The 17,099-nt window shown below is 39.5% G+C and overlaps 1 protein-coding gene, 1 long non-coding RNA gene and 1 other non-coding gene across 3 annotated transcripts; all 3 read right to left on the reverse strand.

Annotated features, from left to right (window-relative positions):
• Positions 1 to 628: 628 nt before the first annotated feature.
• naa40 (N-alpha-acetyltransferase 40, NatD catalytic subunit) lies at positions 629 to 10,824 on the reverse strand. Its single transcript, XM_032544338.1, has 8 exons — positions 10,454 to 10,824; positions 8,305 to 8,400; positions 6,082 to 6,134; positions 5,855 to 5,950; positions 5,192 to 5,350; positions 4,979 to 5,062; positions 4,307 to 4,384; positions 629 to 3,994 (listed from the first exon to the last, which is right to left on the reverse strand). Exons 1-8 carry the CDS (start codon positions 10,457 to 10,459, stop codon positions 3,847 to 3,849), a joined length of 720 nt encoding a protein of 239 aa, XP_032400229.1. The 5' UTR covers positions 10,460 to 10,824; the 3' UTR covers positions 629 to 3,846.
• Positions 10,825 to 12,254: 1,430 nt separating this feature from the next.
• Positions 12,255 to 12,336, reverse strand: trnal-aag (transfer RNA leucine (anticodon AAG)). Its single transcript has one exon. It is a non-coding gene; the product is annotated as a tRNA-Leu (tRNA).
• Positions 12,337 to 14,499: 2,163 nt separating this feature from the next.
• LOC116707134 (uncharacterized) lies at positions 14,500 to 14,874 on the reverse strand. Its single transcript, XR_004336404.1, has 2 exons — positions 14,690 to 14,874; positions 14,500 to 14,645 (listed from the first exon to the last, which is right to left on the reverse strand). It is a non-coding gene; the product is annotated as an uncharacterized LOC116707134 (long non-coding RNA).
• Between the last annotated feature and the right edge of the window lie 2,225 nt (positions 14,875 to 17,099).

Here is a 17,099-nt window from a genome sequence, read left to right on the forward strand (position 1 = left end):
GATTAAGAGTGAGGTCTTCCTGAAAGGATTTACGCTGAGATACATTTCAATCAGGAGAGACTAGTTGCTGATATGCAACAGTTAGACACAGCATGATAAATTGTACATTATTTGGATAACAGCAGATTTAATTTAGGAGAGCATCAATTAAAAGTTAGGTCTTCCTGAAAGAATTTACGCCGAGCTACATTGGGATGACTGCCCCTATGTTGTGTATGGGAATAGCAATCAAGAGCTCATCGGAACTTACCCACATTTTTACAATCAGGCCAAAATTGTTAGAATAATCATCACTTGTGCTATTGGTGTGATATATGGAAGATATGAAGACAACTTAGACCAATGTTTACCCTGTGTATTTATATATATGTATATTCTTTTGCTTTGCTTGTTATCTCTCACGTTTTCACTTAATGAGAGATCACTGTTTTTGTCTCTGTTTCTATTAAAGGCAACAAAAATGGGAATGATAAAAAGTTAGGCAGGCACAACAAAACAAGTCAAAATATGCGCTACTAAAATGTAAATTCTATATTTTGTATTTCCTTTTCCAAGATAAGATGGCCCCTTATAGATTCCACTAAAAAGGAAATTAAAGATTATACATGAAAAAAGACAAAACAGCATCTCTTGAAAAGTCAAACAACTTTCCTTTATTTGTAACATACAAATAAAACACAAGGCAGAATGACTTAGTTTTCCCTTTCATTGTCGTTTATGGACAGGACTGTAACACACACTCTCAAACATGGAGTTTACTTTTAACATCATGTTTAAAAGTGTTTTACCTGTAAAAGGCCAAGAAATGAAAATGATGATGGATCCACATCAGTTTATATATACACACAGAGAAAAGACCAAGACAAGGATCTGTGGTTTTGTGAGGGTATGTGACCATTTTCTAAATTAAAAGTACTTAATGACTTAAAATAAACGGGTTAAGTTTAGGCTCACTTACAAACTTAAAGATATTTTCACAAAAGCATTTTTTACTTTCAGTGAGCTTTTTTCTTCTTTTTTTTTTTTTAAAACAGCCAACCTATCTGGATTTTATGTAAGAACTGAGCACTGATCTAGGGCCAGTTCAAACTTCGTGTCATATTCACATTTCCAAGGCGAGAGAGGAAGTTTTTCCTTTTACTGTTAACACACTGTAGTCTTAAAAAAAAATCCCCTCCTGAACAGTGTTCTGCAGATCAGTTTCTTTAACTACTATGGCATGACACACAAACAAAAACTGGCTCTAGTTCAGAGCTGTGACCAATCCTACCCAGCGAGCATGGTAATAAAACAGATGAGGTTTGAATATGTTTGATTAACCTGAGAGAGAGGCTGTCAGTTGGTTGATATACTACCACTATGTACAACATCCTTTGTATTGTAACCTATGCAGTACAAAAAAAATGACTTGCTGTACTTATCAGAAGGTAGGCTAGAACGGTTGTGTTGTTCATGATCAAACAAGCATGAGACACCAATATGTCCTCCCCAGGTGCTGAATATTTTTTTGTCTCTACTCAGTCTGGAAACAACCAGAAACCTTTACTCCAGGATCTGGACTTGGTCATCCAAAAGAGATGTGTGTGTGTGTTTTTTTTGGTGACGCATACCATTTTGTTCTATCGTAACAGATTATTATAGCATCAAAGTGTACGAGTGTCTGTCAACTTCACATTTCAGTCTCCCCTGTTTCACATACTTTGACCAGGCGTTCAGCTGTATGAAATCTCCAAACCGGGCCTTAATATGGCCAGTTTTAGATCAACATTTCAAAACTTACTCATTGAAGCCCTTCACAGCCACACTAGATAGAGGAATCTTTACATCCACAACAGTGTGAAGTAATATCTTTTGACACTTCCAGCCCACAAATAAAATATGTACACACTGACTACAGTCCTGGAATTAAAGGGTTTTATGGTGGTTTCTAGATTAGGGCTATAGCCGGCTAGCACTCAAAACGGTCCAATAATACCCTGAAGGTTTTGTAAACAGATATGGAATCAACCAGATCGAAGCCTTTCTACATTGACTAGTAACGTGGTATCTAAAATCCAAAGTGGGACTCCTACAAGAATCTCAACAGTAAGATTATTCTGGACCAACTTTGAGAGAATGGAGTGTAGAGTACACATCAACATCCCCCATCACATACTTCTAACATGCACTGATGCTCATATGAGATGGTATGAAATATTGAAGTAATGCCATTAGACCAACATGAGGATCTTAGATGAGTGTTCAAGGTTCAGAAGCTGTTGAACAATCATGATCAATCACAAGTTTTGTTTAACCTTTCTAAAGTTGTTTTTTTTGTCATACAAGCTAATGACATTGGGCTGGTAAAACAGGTGATGACTGAGAAGAAGAATAACCTATTAAAAAAACACTATCATCCATCCATCTAATCTGTATTCCCTCCTCCAAGTTAATGGCGTTCATCAGCTTCAGATGGCCACGTGATGAACCGGTGATTTATACCAATCCTCATCCATGTTAAATCAATATGATTTGCTCATGCTAACAAAATGTGTAAGAGAAGGGATGGAGGATGGTTGTAGTATTTTTTTTTTTTTTTTTTTAAATACAGCTTAAAAAAAAAAAAAAAGTATGGTCAACATTAGCTTGTTTATCATTAGTACCTCTTTGAAAAAAAGTGAATGAAAAGGCGAGCAGGAGTGAGCAATTGTACAAAGAGGACAAAAAGGGGGGAGCGGCATGAAGGGGTCTGCGGTCATTGTTTGCCACCTTTCAGACATGGAGGGAGAACAGAGGTGGATAGGACAGGAAAAAGGGAAGGCGGCTGAAATTTAAAAGAAATGAAGCATGGAAACAAGAAAAAGAAAGTGGGAAGAAAGCAAGCGAGTGACTTCATGGATTTAAAACCCCTTGCCTTCAAAAGCAGGGGAGAGGCCTATAGATAAAAGGTATCGCCTGAATAGAGAAGACGGGTGGTGCTAAGAGGAACGGTAGTATAAAGGGCCGGTATGTGCAGTTGCTGCTAGATGCAGTGATTTTGTTACAAAAAAGATTAACAAGCCATACGTGCATATAACAGGTGATTTTACAGTACAGCAGGGCTCCTTGGACTGTTTTTCTGGGACCCAAATGTGAGTACATTCAGCCTAATCCAGAGACCCTGGTTCAGTGAAACCAGCTGGTAGTCTCAGTGCGAGGGCCCAAAGAAAGCAGGGGCTGTATAACAGAAACTGACTAGCTCTTCTCATCTGCTTACTATACATAGTCATTTGAGTGAGGGCATGATTTTTTTTGAAAAAAAAAAAAAAAAAAAAAAAAAAAAAAAAGGTACTATGAAATCTTGACATGAGGTAGGAAGTTTCTATAATACAGCCTTAGGCCAGGTCCCAAGCCATAGTTTAAGAAGCGCTGCAGCAGGTTTGAATACAGTACAGCATGTGAGGAGATGACAGCAGGGTGGGATGAGGTTCATTGCAATGGTAGAGTGTGTCAGCAATGCCTTAGCTTTTTCTTGACTGGGGAATACTAATTGTCATCATTAACTGGGATAAGAGAATGAGAAAAGATGGCTTGGACATTGAACCAACAAGTAAGAAAGAACAGGAGCCATGTGTGAAAGGAGCAGGAATACACAAAAAAAAAAAAAAAAACAAATCTCAATCCATAATGCGACACCCAACATCTGTAGCCAGATATTCCACAATTGGTTCATTTTTAAAACGGCACTCTACAGCCGGTCAAACTCAAAACGCTTGCAGAATAGGAGGCAGCTCAAGCTTTCACACACAGCCATGTAAGTTGCTGGTTTTTAACCAATCAGAAAAAAAAAAAAAAAAAGAAAGAAAAAAAAGGTAGAACTGGAGCGGCTCAGTGGCAGCAACCCCCGCAGTGCCCACCCCCGTGGGTGTGTCCTGCCGAGGCCTCGCCGTGTTTGGTCCGCCGGCTGAGGATCTCGTAAGAGCAGTCGTCGCCGCAGCAACCGGACATGCTTGGCGAAGTCTCATCGATCTCAAACCTAAATGTGTGGAGAGAGGGGTCAGTTACCAAGGGCGAAGGAGGTCGGAGAAGCTTTTCTGTATGAAGTGGGAGTCATTTTTCCACGGTGTGAAGGCAGCCATTACCGAAACATCTTCTTCTGCATTTATTAGCCCGATTATAACCATCAACAGAAAGCATTACGATTCAAAGATTTCTCAGCTTAGACTAACGTTATTTATTTTTTCATTAATACCAATCCTTTCCTTTGACATTAAACTTCTCATTTCTTTATATTTGAAAGAAAAAAAAAGAAGAAAAATACACGCCTTTGTATAGCCAATATACTCACTGTAAAGCTTCTCTGAAGAACTGGTAAGCCCCATGGTTGTGTTTGAAAACTGTCAACATCACTTTCTTCATCTGTGTACTGGACAGAAAGAGCGAGAGAGCAGAAAGGAAACATGTTCACGTCAGACACCGCCTACCAAGAGCCTGGGTCTTCTTCCTAGAGGGAGTTTTTCCTCACCACTGTCACACTGTTGCTTGCTCTGGGGGGGGGGGAACTGCTAGAACTGTTGGGTCCTTGTAAATTATAGAGTGTGGTCTAGACCTACTAACTGTAACGTGTCTTGAGGTAACTCTTGCAATCAGTTGATAATAAAATTGAATAGATTTGACCACCATATGGCCTGTGGAGTTTCTAGTAAACAGACTAAAGCCGTTTGCATTCAGTGTTTCTCACCAAAACACATATTCTGTGTCTTTGAGATTTTGATTACAGTGAAAAGGTTGACGGGGTCACCAGTCTTACAACAAGCTCAACAACTGCAATATAGGACTAAAATGTAAATACCAATTGTTGAGCTACGGAGGCAAAATTACAAAATATATTTTTTAAAGCTATTAGCTGTAAGAATGCTAGAATACTATTATCACTAATCCAGATTCCCTTGGTTATTTGTCCACAAAGCATCTGAATTTCCCACGTCATGGTCACCATGATGGCTGCTGTAGATTGTACCTGTTAGCGATGAGCTGTAGTATCTGGATGAGGAACTTTCCCAGTCCTTTCCTCCGCACTCTGCTCTCTAACTGCACCTCGTAGCTGGAGAAGTTCAACAAGTTAGACCAGAGTGGATGAGAAAGGAGAGAAAAAAAAAAAGAAATACAGCTTTTCTCCAGTCGTGGAAATAAATAAAAACTGAAATCCACAAACTTGTGGCAGGGTGCTTACCAATATAAAACCTCCTCCCCACACTCCACGTCGAATCGGAAGTGAGAGAAGGCCACAGGGGCGGACTCGCCGTCGCGGGCCAGTAGGTACCACGCCCTCTCGTCGTTCATCTCCTCCCTCTTTTCCCTCTCCTTCCAACCCCACTCGCTCTGCTCGTACCTGCAGAACAGCAGATGAAACAAAAATGGGTCATCTCAAACATGACCTAGCATGCTAGTTTTACACATTTCTCCCCGTCATCATCATAGTCATCATCATCATCATCATCATCATCATCATCATCATCATCATCAGGCAGCCCTGGCAGTGCCACTCACAAAGGACACGTTTTCTAAATGGAACTAATTTAGTTTCGACTGACTGGCTGGCTGCCCTTTATTAAATTGAACACTACTCAAATTCTGGCAAAGCGAGAGAAGATAAATTGTAGTAACTTATCTGTCTCACCTGTCTCAAATCTGTCTGCAGTATGATATAATTCATACTTATATATGTACGTTTGATGTCACTCTCCAAAGAATGTCTGGCTTGTCTGCATTTCTTCTTCCATCTATTTTCAGCCGTGATTCACCACTCATAGCTATGCAAACCTGCTCTTCCCTGTTATAGCTGGGTCACTCTGTTCCTGAACTACACCTTGAACTACTAGAACAGACTTCTTACAGTGTCTGCATGTTGGCTCTGGTGAGTTCGAAGGCCCACTCCACAGACAGCGGGTTGAGGGTGGTCACTCTCTTACACTCTATCTGCAGGTTCAGCCTGGATGGAAAGACAAGGTAACAGGATCAATAACAGTGTTAAAGTGAGAGACAAACTAAATAAAGACCAGACAGAATTACCACCAGCAGACCAACCAAAATGAAACATGTATTTCTGGAAATAATGCATACCCATTTCTGTCGTACTTCTTGAAGGCTGGGAAGGCAGCCAGTGGGTCATCAAGCTGTGACGAGAAGAGGCAAAATTAGCTTTAAGGCCTTTCAGAGACAAGATGATCAAGTCTTTTCCCCTTCCACGTCCGAGTCTTACTTCACTGCCCCCCCATTGAATCACTGCCATTTCAGATGCTTTTCTTTTGACATTTATTGTACACATATTTCAAAAAGACACTGGGGTGGTGGCTTTTAATTTGCTTGTATAGCTAAAAATGTAAGTGGATTATGAAATCAATCAAAAAAAACTTAATTTTTCAAGCAAAAAATTACAAACAAGAGCCATTTTAGCTTCTCAAAAAGTTATTATTTTCTCTTGGTTTTAAATGATAGTTAACTAAATATATTTGGGTTTTGAACAGTTGCTTGGACAAACCAAGATATTTGAAGACATCACTATGGGGAATTTAAGTAGGCATTTTGACATTTTATAATTTAAGAAGGCAGATTATAATTTAAGAAGGCACATGATTGTTAGTTGCTCTACACTGTTGTATTTTCAAATTAAACTTTTAATGGAGAATGCATTAAATACCCCCCAAATATTAAGAGAGACTGTACTTCTAATCCAAGCATCCCTCTGGCACACTACAGGCCCTAAATAGGCCAAATGGGGCCCATACAGGCAGGAACATTTTCCTTGGTCCTGAGAGGATACATAATGTCCAATTAAGAATACCCCTCTTCTTGCACTGATTGAGAAATATGTCCTCCTGGATACAGACATGTACACTGCGCAGCTGCATCAGGGGAAAGATGAAAAAACATACAATACTGATAAATCACTTCAGACTTGGTATCAGCAGATATTTTTAAGGATCGGAATTTTAAAGCAAAATCAGGACTTCCCTACTTCTGAATATGCCATCTGATTTTTCCCAGCAGGAAATGGATCCAACAGTCAATTCAAGCAAAGGCTCTTGTTTTGGAGCCCTCTGACCCCCACCCCTCGGGCCTAGGAGGCCTGTTCAGTAATTCAGCCATACATCTCCTCCACGTTTAGGCCAAAAAGAACCAACCAGAATCTGAATCTACCAGTGATGTTATTTTAAGCAGTGAATACACTATTTGTTCATTTGCAACAATAGTCTCAGTCAAGATTCAACACTGTTGGCAAGAGCACAAACAAAAATAACTGTTACGTCGGGAGAATTTCTTGCATTCCTTCCCTGTTGGCACATTAACAGTGGAAAGGGGCGGGAGAGAGAACAGCATGCAACACACAGTGCCCCATTCTGGAACAAAGTGACAGAGAAAAGTAATAAGTGCAGGCAGGCCTGTTCGGATTTAGTCAAGGAAGTAACTACAGTTAAGCTCGAGGTGAGGGTGTGAGCTTTGTTCTCCTCCTCTCGCCCACCTCCAAGCTTCAGGAACTGTCTGCTGTGTGTTCTGCTACATAGCCAGGAATTAATTATGCTGATTAATTATGCACAAAGAAACATATGGCACTGCATTTTTTTTTCCTGCCTCAATTACGGGTGTATTGTGGTTAAGGAGGACATCCCTATCTTTTGGTGTCATTGCATGGAACTGTCTATTAATGTACGTTAATCTCAGCTCACAATGGAGGTTTTAAGTAAATTCACATTCGTATCGCGATTTAAGCTCTACAGAATCAAAATCGATTCATACAATCATACAATACCCCCCAAAAAATATTTCATTTTGTAATGGCGTGTATACTATCACATGGGAAAAGTAACTACATTTACATACTGTGAATCATTTTTTTTGTTTTTTTTTTAATTCAGAATCTATTTTGAATCAAATCTTGAGCCAAAAAAATCCATATTGAATCTTGACATTTTCTGAATTGTGCACCCTTGTTGAAAGTGCTGTGCTTGATGGAATCTGGTACACATAGTAGCCTGAACCATAAATGTAAAAGGGCCAAGTGGTGGATTCTATTATGTAAAGCACTTGTTACAGTTGAAAAGGTTAATTTATTTTGTATCATCAGTTACAATGCCATTATGAAACCGTCAAAACTACTACAACTGCAAAATGTGCACTTGTTTTGCAGTGAGCAACACCCCAACCTGTTTTTTTGAACAAGATGAACCCAGTTTCTTTAATAGTTTTAACTCTATCTCCCCAAAGGTCCCCTCAAAAGCCCTCCATCTGGCCCACTCCCAAGGCTGCCAACAGCAACCTCACTAGTTAATCTGCAACCCAAATTACCTTATTGGCTGCGTCCACCTTGGCACACACGGCATCCATAGCTGCCCTCTCTTCCAGACGCCGGGCTTTCTTCTCCTTTGCTCTGTTGGACTTTCTCTGAAAACAGGAAATAAGGAAAATGGATGAATGGAGTAATGTGTTGGGGTGCGTTAGCAGTAGACATGCAGAAGAGACAAGCAGGGACAGATGAACAAATGAAATGGACAATATGGAAGAGAAGAGGATTGAAAAGAGACACACAACAGATAATACCGCGGGGTAAAAAGAAAGTAAGGAGGGAAAATATATAAGACATGCGTATAAAAAATACATTATTTCTTGTCCACTACTCTGTATTCAACCACTTTCTGGTCCAGTCACCATTGACTGACGGACAATTTATTACATCTGTTTAATTATTAGTGATTTAAAAATACAGAAAACTAGTTAGATTTTGCAGCTTTGTTTTTATTTTTTTATGATTCATCTACCGATATGTACTCAAGGACCTTTATCTGTGCATTTACTGTGTACACACACACACACACACAATTCTGTTTTTGTGTGTGCAGACCTCATTTGCAGCAACACAAGCAGTACAAACAAAAGTAAGTACACTTAAATATAGATATAGATATATACACACACACACACAAACACAACACAAACACACAGTGAGTTGTAAAATGGCATTCATATTAATATCAGTAGCTTTCATGATCACCATGTGTCAATGCTGTGTAACAGGGAGTGTTAATATTGCTGATGTTGCACATTGCCCTCAGTGGAGAATATTCTGATGCTCTATTTCTTCCTGCTCTTGGCTTGATGTCCAATGCTAGTATCAGCAATAGTGCAGCCATAATTCACACAAATAACTCTAATTGCATATATGCCTGGCAAATGAGAACATACTTTTAAAGCTGCTATAAATATGTCTCTACCAGGTGCACTACCATAAACAGTGATTATTAGCTGTCTTTAATCATTGACACCTGCAATTTATATAGAAAATTAACACTAACAGTAGAAGTGGCTTGACACTTCTAAATTTGATATATTTGGGTTTTGGACTTCGAGTCATACTAAAGATTGTTTGACATTACCCTGGACTTTGAAAATAGTGATGGAGATTGTTGATTATTTTCTGACATTATTTAGATGAATCAATAACGGAAATTGATCATCAGTTGCAGTCCTACACTGCTAGTATGACATTTTGTATGCAGCTAAAATGCACTTACCCATCCTGGGACGCCCCATGCATTTCTATGTTATTCAAGTTTTCAGTGACATTTACAGTGCATAAAATGATGCGTTGATGCTTAATGAACAAACCATGACAGTAGACAAGCGAGTAGGAATTGGCTACATTCCCTATTATTAGATCCAGACCTGAACAGTAGAGGTAACAATCATGGAAAGGAATGCAATACATTGCCAACTACAGCTCAGAGCATTAACTCTGTAACCAGCACCGAGAGGCTGCAGACTGAGCTGGGACTGTGGAAACACGTGGAATGGTTTATCTGGAGTGAAAGTGGAGGATAAACTCAAGTATGTTTAAAGAGCTCAAGTTATTTAAACTAACTTAGCTTCATAGCATGAGTGCAGGCCCGACTGGTGCTGAGAAGTACATTATTTACATCCAACAAGTCTGAATGCGTTATAACCAAGTGGGCTAAGACACCCACTCTGGTACCTTGGTAATAAAATGTATACACAGCAGTAACGTTAGCACTAATAGCTAGTAAAGCACTCGTCATGAATATGGAATTCCTAAGTGGCTAACACAGTTAGCACGCTAACAATGGCACGACACACAGAAGTTAACAGTGCACAGCGACAAGGACAATGCCGTAATAATGCTGAAAATGTCGTATGTAGCTAGCTATGTGTGCGCTTGTTCTAACGATACAATGCTATCTAAGCTACATGGAGGCAGCTAAACTGTTAACAGCCAAATAAGCCCCGGTGCCGAGCAGCACCTTTGACTAACACGTTACGTGCATCCACCATGGTCTCTCTTCCTTTCCCTTCCTCTCTCCTTCCTTCTTTCTTTCTTTCTTTCTTTCTCGCCTCTCACCATCACGCATTTGCGAGCTCAGAACATCCACCTTTCATTTTATTACCTAACATCGATACATTAAGCAAAACACATACAACTCACCCCCATTTTTGCAGCGGTGTTTTATCAATCCCCCAGGAGAAACACACCTCTATTGTCCCTGTGCTTTGCTGTTGCTGAGTTATTAGAATCTCCACTACAGAAGGGGGGCAGATTAATATGACAATGATAGATAGTGTGCTAACGAGGCTAGCTGGCTATAGCACCGACCAACGGCTGCGAAAGAAGCAGCAGGTAGGCGCAAATTTGATAAAACATCAAATGGAGAAAAAAATAGCTCTTTTTGTTCTCTTTAAATCAGATTGGCGCCAAGAGCGCGAGGCTGAATTTATTGCAGGTCCCTTCCTTGCCCTTTTCTTTCCTCTCCTCTCCGTCGCGTCCAACTATGATACATTCACGTGCTCACCACGAGCTCCGACTTCTGAAGTCCTAGTAAGTCGCAAATGGACTCAAAGAATTTAAATGAACATCTACTACAAAACTTTGGGGAAAAGTAGTATTTTTGAGAAACACAGACCTTGTTTATTTTACGTTTAACATTATTTGTAATATTTGTGATGCACTTTTCAATTTTATATTTTACAAAGCAAGTTAAATCTGTGCTTCCTGAATGTTGTTTAGAGCAGCGGTTCACAGTGTTTGGTCCGTGAAACTCTTCCAAGAAAACTTTTTATTTGATTTGACTCATAATCATTATTATGATTTGAAAAAGGATTTATTTTATTTTCAAAAGGCTTCATAGTTTTACAAATACATTCGTTTTTAAGTCTAGTTCATGGAGTAGGCCTATGTTCTAACAAACATACCTCTTAGAATCTGCAAATATGTTGTATGCGTCTAATATCTTTCCAATACATTTTCTTGTGTTATTTCACATAAGTAAGTAAGACTATTGAAAAAAATTGTCTACGTCAAATTGGGGACCTACATGATGTGGTCCCGGCTATAGGCCTATCTCTATCTTGTCTGGTTTCTTGGCTAAAACAAAATTTAGTGCAGTTTTGGAGGAGGTATCAGCTCATTTACTTAATAAAAATAGTAATACCACAATGTACACTTTATTACACTTTATTACTGCGATCATAATGTTACTAAGTAAAATAATATATTATCAGCCAAATGCAGCATACTTAAAGTATAAAAAAAGATTTCATTATGCAGCAGAATGCCCCCCTAGTTGTGTTATATATTGTACGGTTTGATTTTTGTTAGTGATGCATTAATGTGTAAGAGGCAATTTATTGTTAATTGGTAAATAGATATGTTGAATCTTTTTTACACATCTTTGGGCAGTCTATCCTATAACAATGCATCATATGTTATCAGGTCGTGCAAAGTAAAGTGAAAGTTTAGAAAATGAAAATACTCAAGTACGAGTACCTGTACGCTAATTAGGCTACAACACTTAAGTAAATATGTAGATTTCACAACTAGCTCAGAGTATTCATGAAAGTGGATTTTTTGTCACAGTTTAATTAGACTATTTTATCAACCATGTGGCACATGTCATATGGTTCACACTTCTTTAAACAATACAGCACAGTAAAAACAGACAAGTCAATCAATTCTTAATCATAACATATACCATTATATAAACCTAAAAATCTTCCTCTTCATGTTAAGAGGACTTTCCTAGGGTTGTATTAAACAAAACCACCTTGGAATTCCTCTGGTTTGCAATTGCATTAATATCCAAACCACCTTGCACCAACATGAGAGCTGGTGTATCAGCGGCACAGATACGCCACCCAATATATCATTGGGCCTACGTCTCTCCAACATGTCAACTGTCATAGTTGCAACTGTAGAAACTATAGTACAGTAATTTCACACAAAATCTTCTTGGCAGCGGTGGGATTCGAACCCACGCCCCCGAAGAGACTGGAGCCTTAATCCAGCGCCTTAGACCGCTCGGCCACGCTACCAGTGGATTTCATGACTATTCGATCTGATTCTGATTATTCCGACAGCATTTGAAGGCAGCAGTACTTAAGCGCGAATATGGTTTCCTTGTTTAGAAAGTGACGACAGACCCTCAGCGGGCCGGACCAGATAGAGAAAGACATGGTTCTATGCATGGCTCACATCCCTGGTCCAGTCCAGTGTGATAGAGAAAGACATGGCTCTATGCATGGCTCACATCCATGGTCCAGCCCAGAGTGATAAAGAAAGACATGGCTCTATTCATGGCTCACATCCATGGTCCAACCCAGAAAGACAGAGAAAGACATGGTTCTATGCATGGCTCACATCCATGGTCCAGCCCAGAGTGATAAAGAAAGACATGGCTCTATTCATGGCTCACATCCATGGTCCAACCCAGAAAGATAGAGAAAGACATGGTTCTATGCATGGCTCACATCCATGGTCCAGCCCAGAGTGATAAAGAAAGACATGGCTCTATTCATGGCTCACATCCATGGTCCAACCCAGAAAGATAGAGAAAGACATGGCTCTATGCATGGCTCACATCCATGGTCCAGCCTGAGAAAGACATGGCTCTATGCATGGCTCACATTCATGGTCCAAAATCTCAAAAAGTGGGGATCTGTGACTAATGTGGACAAAATTAGGGTCCCTGATCTAAAACCTGTTGCGAATCATTGGTCTACAGGTAGGCTTGGCTTGACTCGTATGAACATTAAATAACAGTTTAACAAACTTTACAGATCAATACAGTAAAATGTTGGTCATCATGTATCTAGATAATTTTTGGGGCATTTTTAGGCCTTAAATGACAGGACAGCTGAAGAACTGAAAGGGGAGAGAGAGGGGGGGAATGACATGCAGCAAAGGGCCACAGGTCGGCGTCAGACCCGGGCCCAATTTGATATATGGTTGCCTGCTCTACCAACTGATGGCGCCCCATCATATATCTTAACTCAGGCCCACTCTGTGACTCCCCTCCCCAGGGAAACCATGATAAAACACCCTCACTGGCATTTAAAATTTAAAAGAAAAGCGTGACCATGTTAAAATAACAGTGGACTCATAATGCAATGTATGCTTTATTAGTCCCGCAAGGGGAAATTAAATCATTTAGGGATGATAAAAAAGTGAACTACTACAGATCTTCCATTGTTCAAAACCTTGATAGTTTTACTCACATTCATCCAAGATGCTATTCCAGAGAGTTCAAAGAGTGTGATGACAAGATTTAATAAATTCACATTAGTATTGATGAAATTAAGACACATCATCCTGAGCAGGGCTTGGTTTACAGGTTTAATGTCTCTTAATCAACTGTGTCCAAGACATTGTGAACAGTAATGCATGTCATGAAAGGCAGAAACAATACAACAACGATCTATGGAAGTTGATGCCTCTGACATTTCAGGAACATTTTGGTAACACAATTAAAATAATTTGATTACAACAAGCTCAATGAGATGCTGGAACCCATCACAGACTGCTATCCGTCGGATATTTTTCCTATTTCACTATAATCTTACTTCAATATAATTTCTTGTAGATGCTTTACTCGTTGTAAAGCACATGTAGCCTACCACCGGTCACCTTTACCCACCTGTTAAGACTGGGAAGATGTAATGTGTTTGAATAGTAGGACATAGTTTAATCATTTTACAGTTTTATTATGTTTTTTTCTCTAAATGTAGGCCTAGTAATCTGGAATTTACACATGTTAATGTCTGCAAGTACGGATCTGTGTTGTCCTCTTTAACACCCAAAATGATGCGCATGTATGTTATATATATATATGTAGGCCCTACTCAAATCCTATTTATTGTTTAGCTGTTCACATTACCTTTTATAATGTGGCCTATATCAGATTCCAGTGTGAACTGTGATTTTGAACTGACCCGCATGCTCAAAAGACCAATAACAATGACACGCTGTTACACTAAAGTTAGGGGGGGTTATGAATGAAGTAAGCATTTTCACTTTTATTTCAAAATGTTTGTGTAATGGCAGCCGTAACATTAATGAGCAGGAGATGAGGAGGACAAGAATGAAGAGAAAGAGAACCAAATTGGCTATTTTGGCTTTTTGCGGGGTAATGGCGGCAAATGCAGAGGTCTGCGTGGATGCAGACACGAAGCCAGGAGTGGTAGGACTGTATTGTTTGCTATTTTTTTTTATTTAAAACAGAGCGGTTACGTTATGATCCTTCTAGTTTTGATTGAATTGAAGTATCTCCCCATACAATAATTAGGTCTAACACGTCACTCTCCCTCCATTGACTTGCTCCATCACTGTTCTCCATTTTGAAGGCCTAGTACTGTCTGGGTCTAGGGCTAACCATAGACTGTAAATCACTAGTATATAGTCTATGGGGCTAACTCCCGCCGGCGCATACTTATGACAAATGTCGATGTAGATTGACGTAAAAGTTACATCAAATCCGGCTTGGTTGTTCACACTGCTGCCGCATTGAAAAAAAATCAGACCTGGGTCCGATTTAGGACTACATCTGGAAGTGGTCTAAGTCTGATTTGAAAAAAAAATCAGGTCTGGGCAAGATTTGGACCCCAAACAGAAATCAGATTCGGGTCACTTTTGCCTGCAGTCTGAACTGATATGAGTGATCTGCTCATCATCAAGTAGCTGGAGCTCTACAGGGCTTGATAACAAGTTAATAATTAGAATCAGCTGTGTGTTAGGTAAATACCTAAAACATCTTTTCTGGACTGTAGGACACAGTTATCATGTCCTCAGTTTATTATGGAAATATGGAGGCCTGAAGTGCAATTTACATTGTTCTAATATAATTGTTTGAATGGTGGATACTACTATTTAATAAAAATGTAGAAACGCATGAGTAATAAAACAATTTAACAATCGACATAACATATCTCCGGCAGAGTGGAGAAGAATCTTAAAACAGCTTTTAGATTACCATGTAGAAAAACTCGGTACAACTGTTTTTACATGAATAAAGAATTTTACCAAAAAAAACTGATTAAACATAAAACAATATCTAAATTAGCATACATCTTCTGGCTCACTCATATCACAAGAAAATTATATTTAAAATAAATAGATTATTAAGCTCCTGCTGTTGTTGTCCAGGAAGCAGTTTACCACATTGGCCACTAGGTGGCGACGTGCAGCGTCAAATCACTCAATTCAAACCTGGAGTCAAACAAGACAACATACATTTTTTGTGATTCATTTTTTAAAGTCTGCTAGACTACATACAATGTAACATATGGTTAAATAGAGTGGATTTTCATTTGCTCTATATGTGTGACAGTTACAACAGTAACCTTCCGAAAATCCCCACAAGTCAAGATGTCTGGAGTTTTCTAACAGTTTGAAGTTCTAATAGGGAGTCTCTGCGTGCTACTCAAGTCCAGGCATCTATTGTTAGTTAAACTGTGAAGAAATGGATAATATATATATATATATATATATATATATATATATATATATGATACATGAAATATGACATTTTGTGGTGTAATAATAATGTTACATTCCTCAATAGATCATGACATGACTGGTCACTGTTTTCTTGGTGGTGGGATGTGATGGCCACCCTCACAACCCAACTTTTTCATAATGCACATAAAGGCTGTATAGGGGGATATCACACACACACACCCCACACACACACACACACACACACACACACACACACACACACACACACACACACACAGCAGCAGCAGCAGCGCTCCCCAGCACACAGATGGCCCAGTCTCTACTCTAAACCCGCCCACAGTCTTTTGTCTTCAGGGAATCTGTCTCTCGGCTGTCGGCAGAAAAAACTATTTATTTCATGTGTCAGTGGGGGGGGGGGGGGGGGGGGGGGACGACTAGGTTCTGAGAGTTAATACAGAGGTTGATCACCAAGAAATCTGGTTTGCAGTTGAGAAAATGACTCATTGTCTTACTATCTATGAAAAACATGTAAGACTTTCTGTACATTCTCTCTGGTGTGTGTGTGTGTGTGTGTGTGTGTGTGTGTGTGTTTGCTCACAGGACTGGATAATAAAATTCAAGCTGCCCCCTCATGCCGCCACATACTCTTCTCTTCACCTCAGCACTGCTGTGTGGTGTTCTATTGCAGACCAAAGATAGATAGATAGATAGATAGATAGATAGATAGATAGATAGATAGATAGATAGATAGATAGATAGGATAGATAGATGAGCAGGACAGAGGAGAACGATGAGAAAGGAGGGAGTGAGAGGACAGGAAAAGAGAAAGAGAGACTCAACAGATGCAGTGAGGACCAGAGGAGAATGGAGGATGAGGATGAGGCCTCTCTCAAAGCAGCTGCCCTGCAATACAGAATTACAACACATAGAATGGACATCCTCCCAACATGGCTGTTCTACTGAGAAGAAATGGTTGTACAGGATGGCCACATATGGGATGAACATGTCAGGTGGTATCTTTCTTCTGCAGTGGAACTTCCACGTATGTGCAATAATTTGAAGTGATTTATGGATGCTTGGATTCAAACCATGTGGAAGACCTCACAGCTGGTGGTGAAGCAGCATTAATCAAGCCTGCATCAACCCTATTTAAAAATATAATCTACTGTACATATATCATACGGCTTTTGCACTAAATGTGACTTTTACCAAGAAGGCACTGTCCTGAAAACTAAAAGCTGGATAGCATGCAGTTTTCAGTAAATAGTCATGATCCCAAGAGGATGATTTTTTACACTCAGTAAACGCTCCTTAAGCGCCACCCTTAGGTCAAAATGTCAAC

This window comes from Etheostoma spectabile, chromosome 19, assembly GCF_008692095.1.
Source record: "Etheostoma spectabile isolate EspeVRDwgs_2016 chromosome 19, UIUC_Espe_1.0, whole genome shotgun sequence".
NCBI classification, from domain to species: domain Eukaryota; kingdom Metazoa; phylum Chordata; class Actinopteri; order Perciformes; family Percidae; genus Etheostoma; species Etheostoma spectabile.

Coding starts and splice junctions, on each gene's coding strand:
- naa40 (XM_032544338.1), bottom strand. Junction 5,951..6,081: donor AAGAAGTACGACAGAAATGG/GTATGCATTATT, acceptor CTTTCCATCCAG/GCTGAACCTGCAGATAGAGT. Junction 3,995..4,306: donor TTCTTCAGAGAAGCTTTACA/GTGAGTATATTG, acceptor CCACACATTTAG/GTTTGAGATCGATGAGACTT.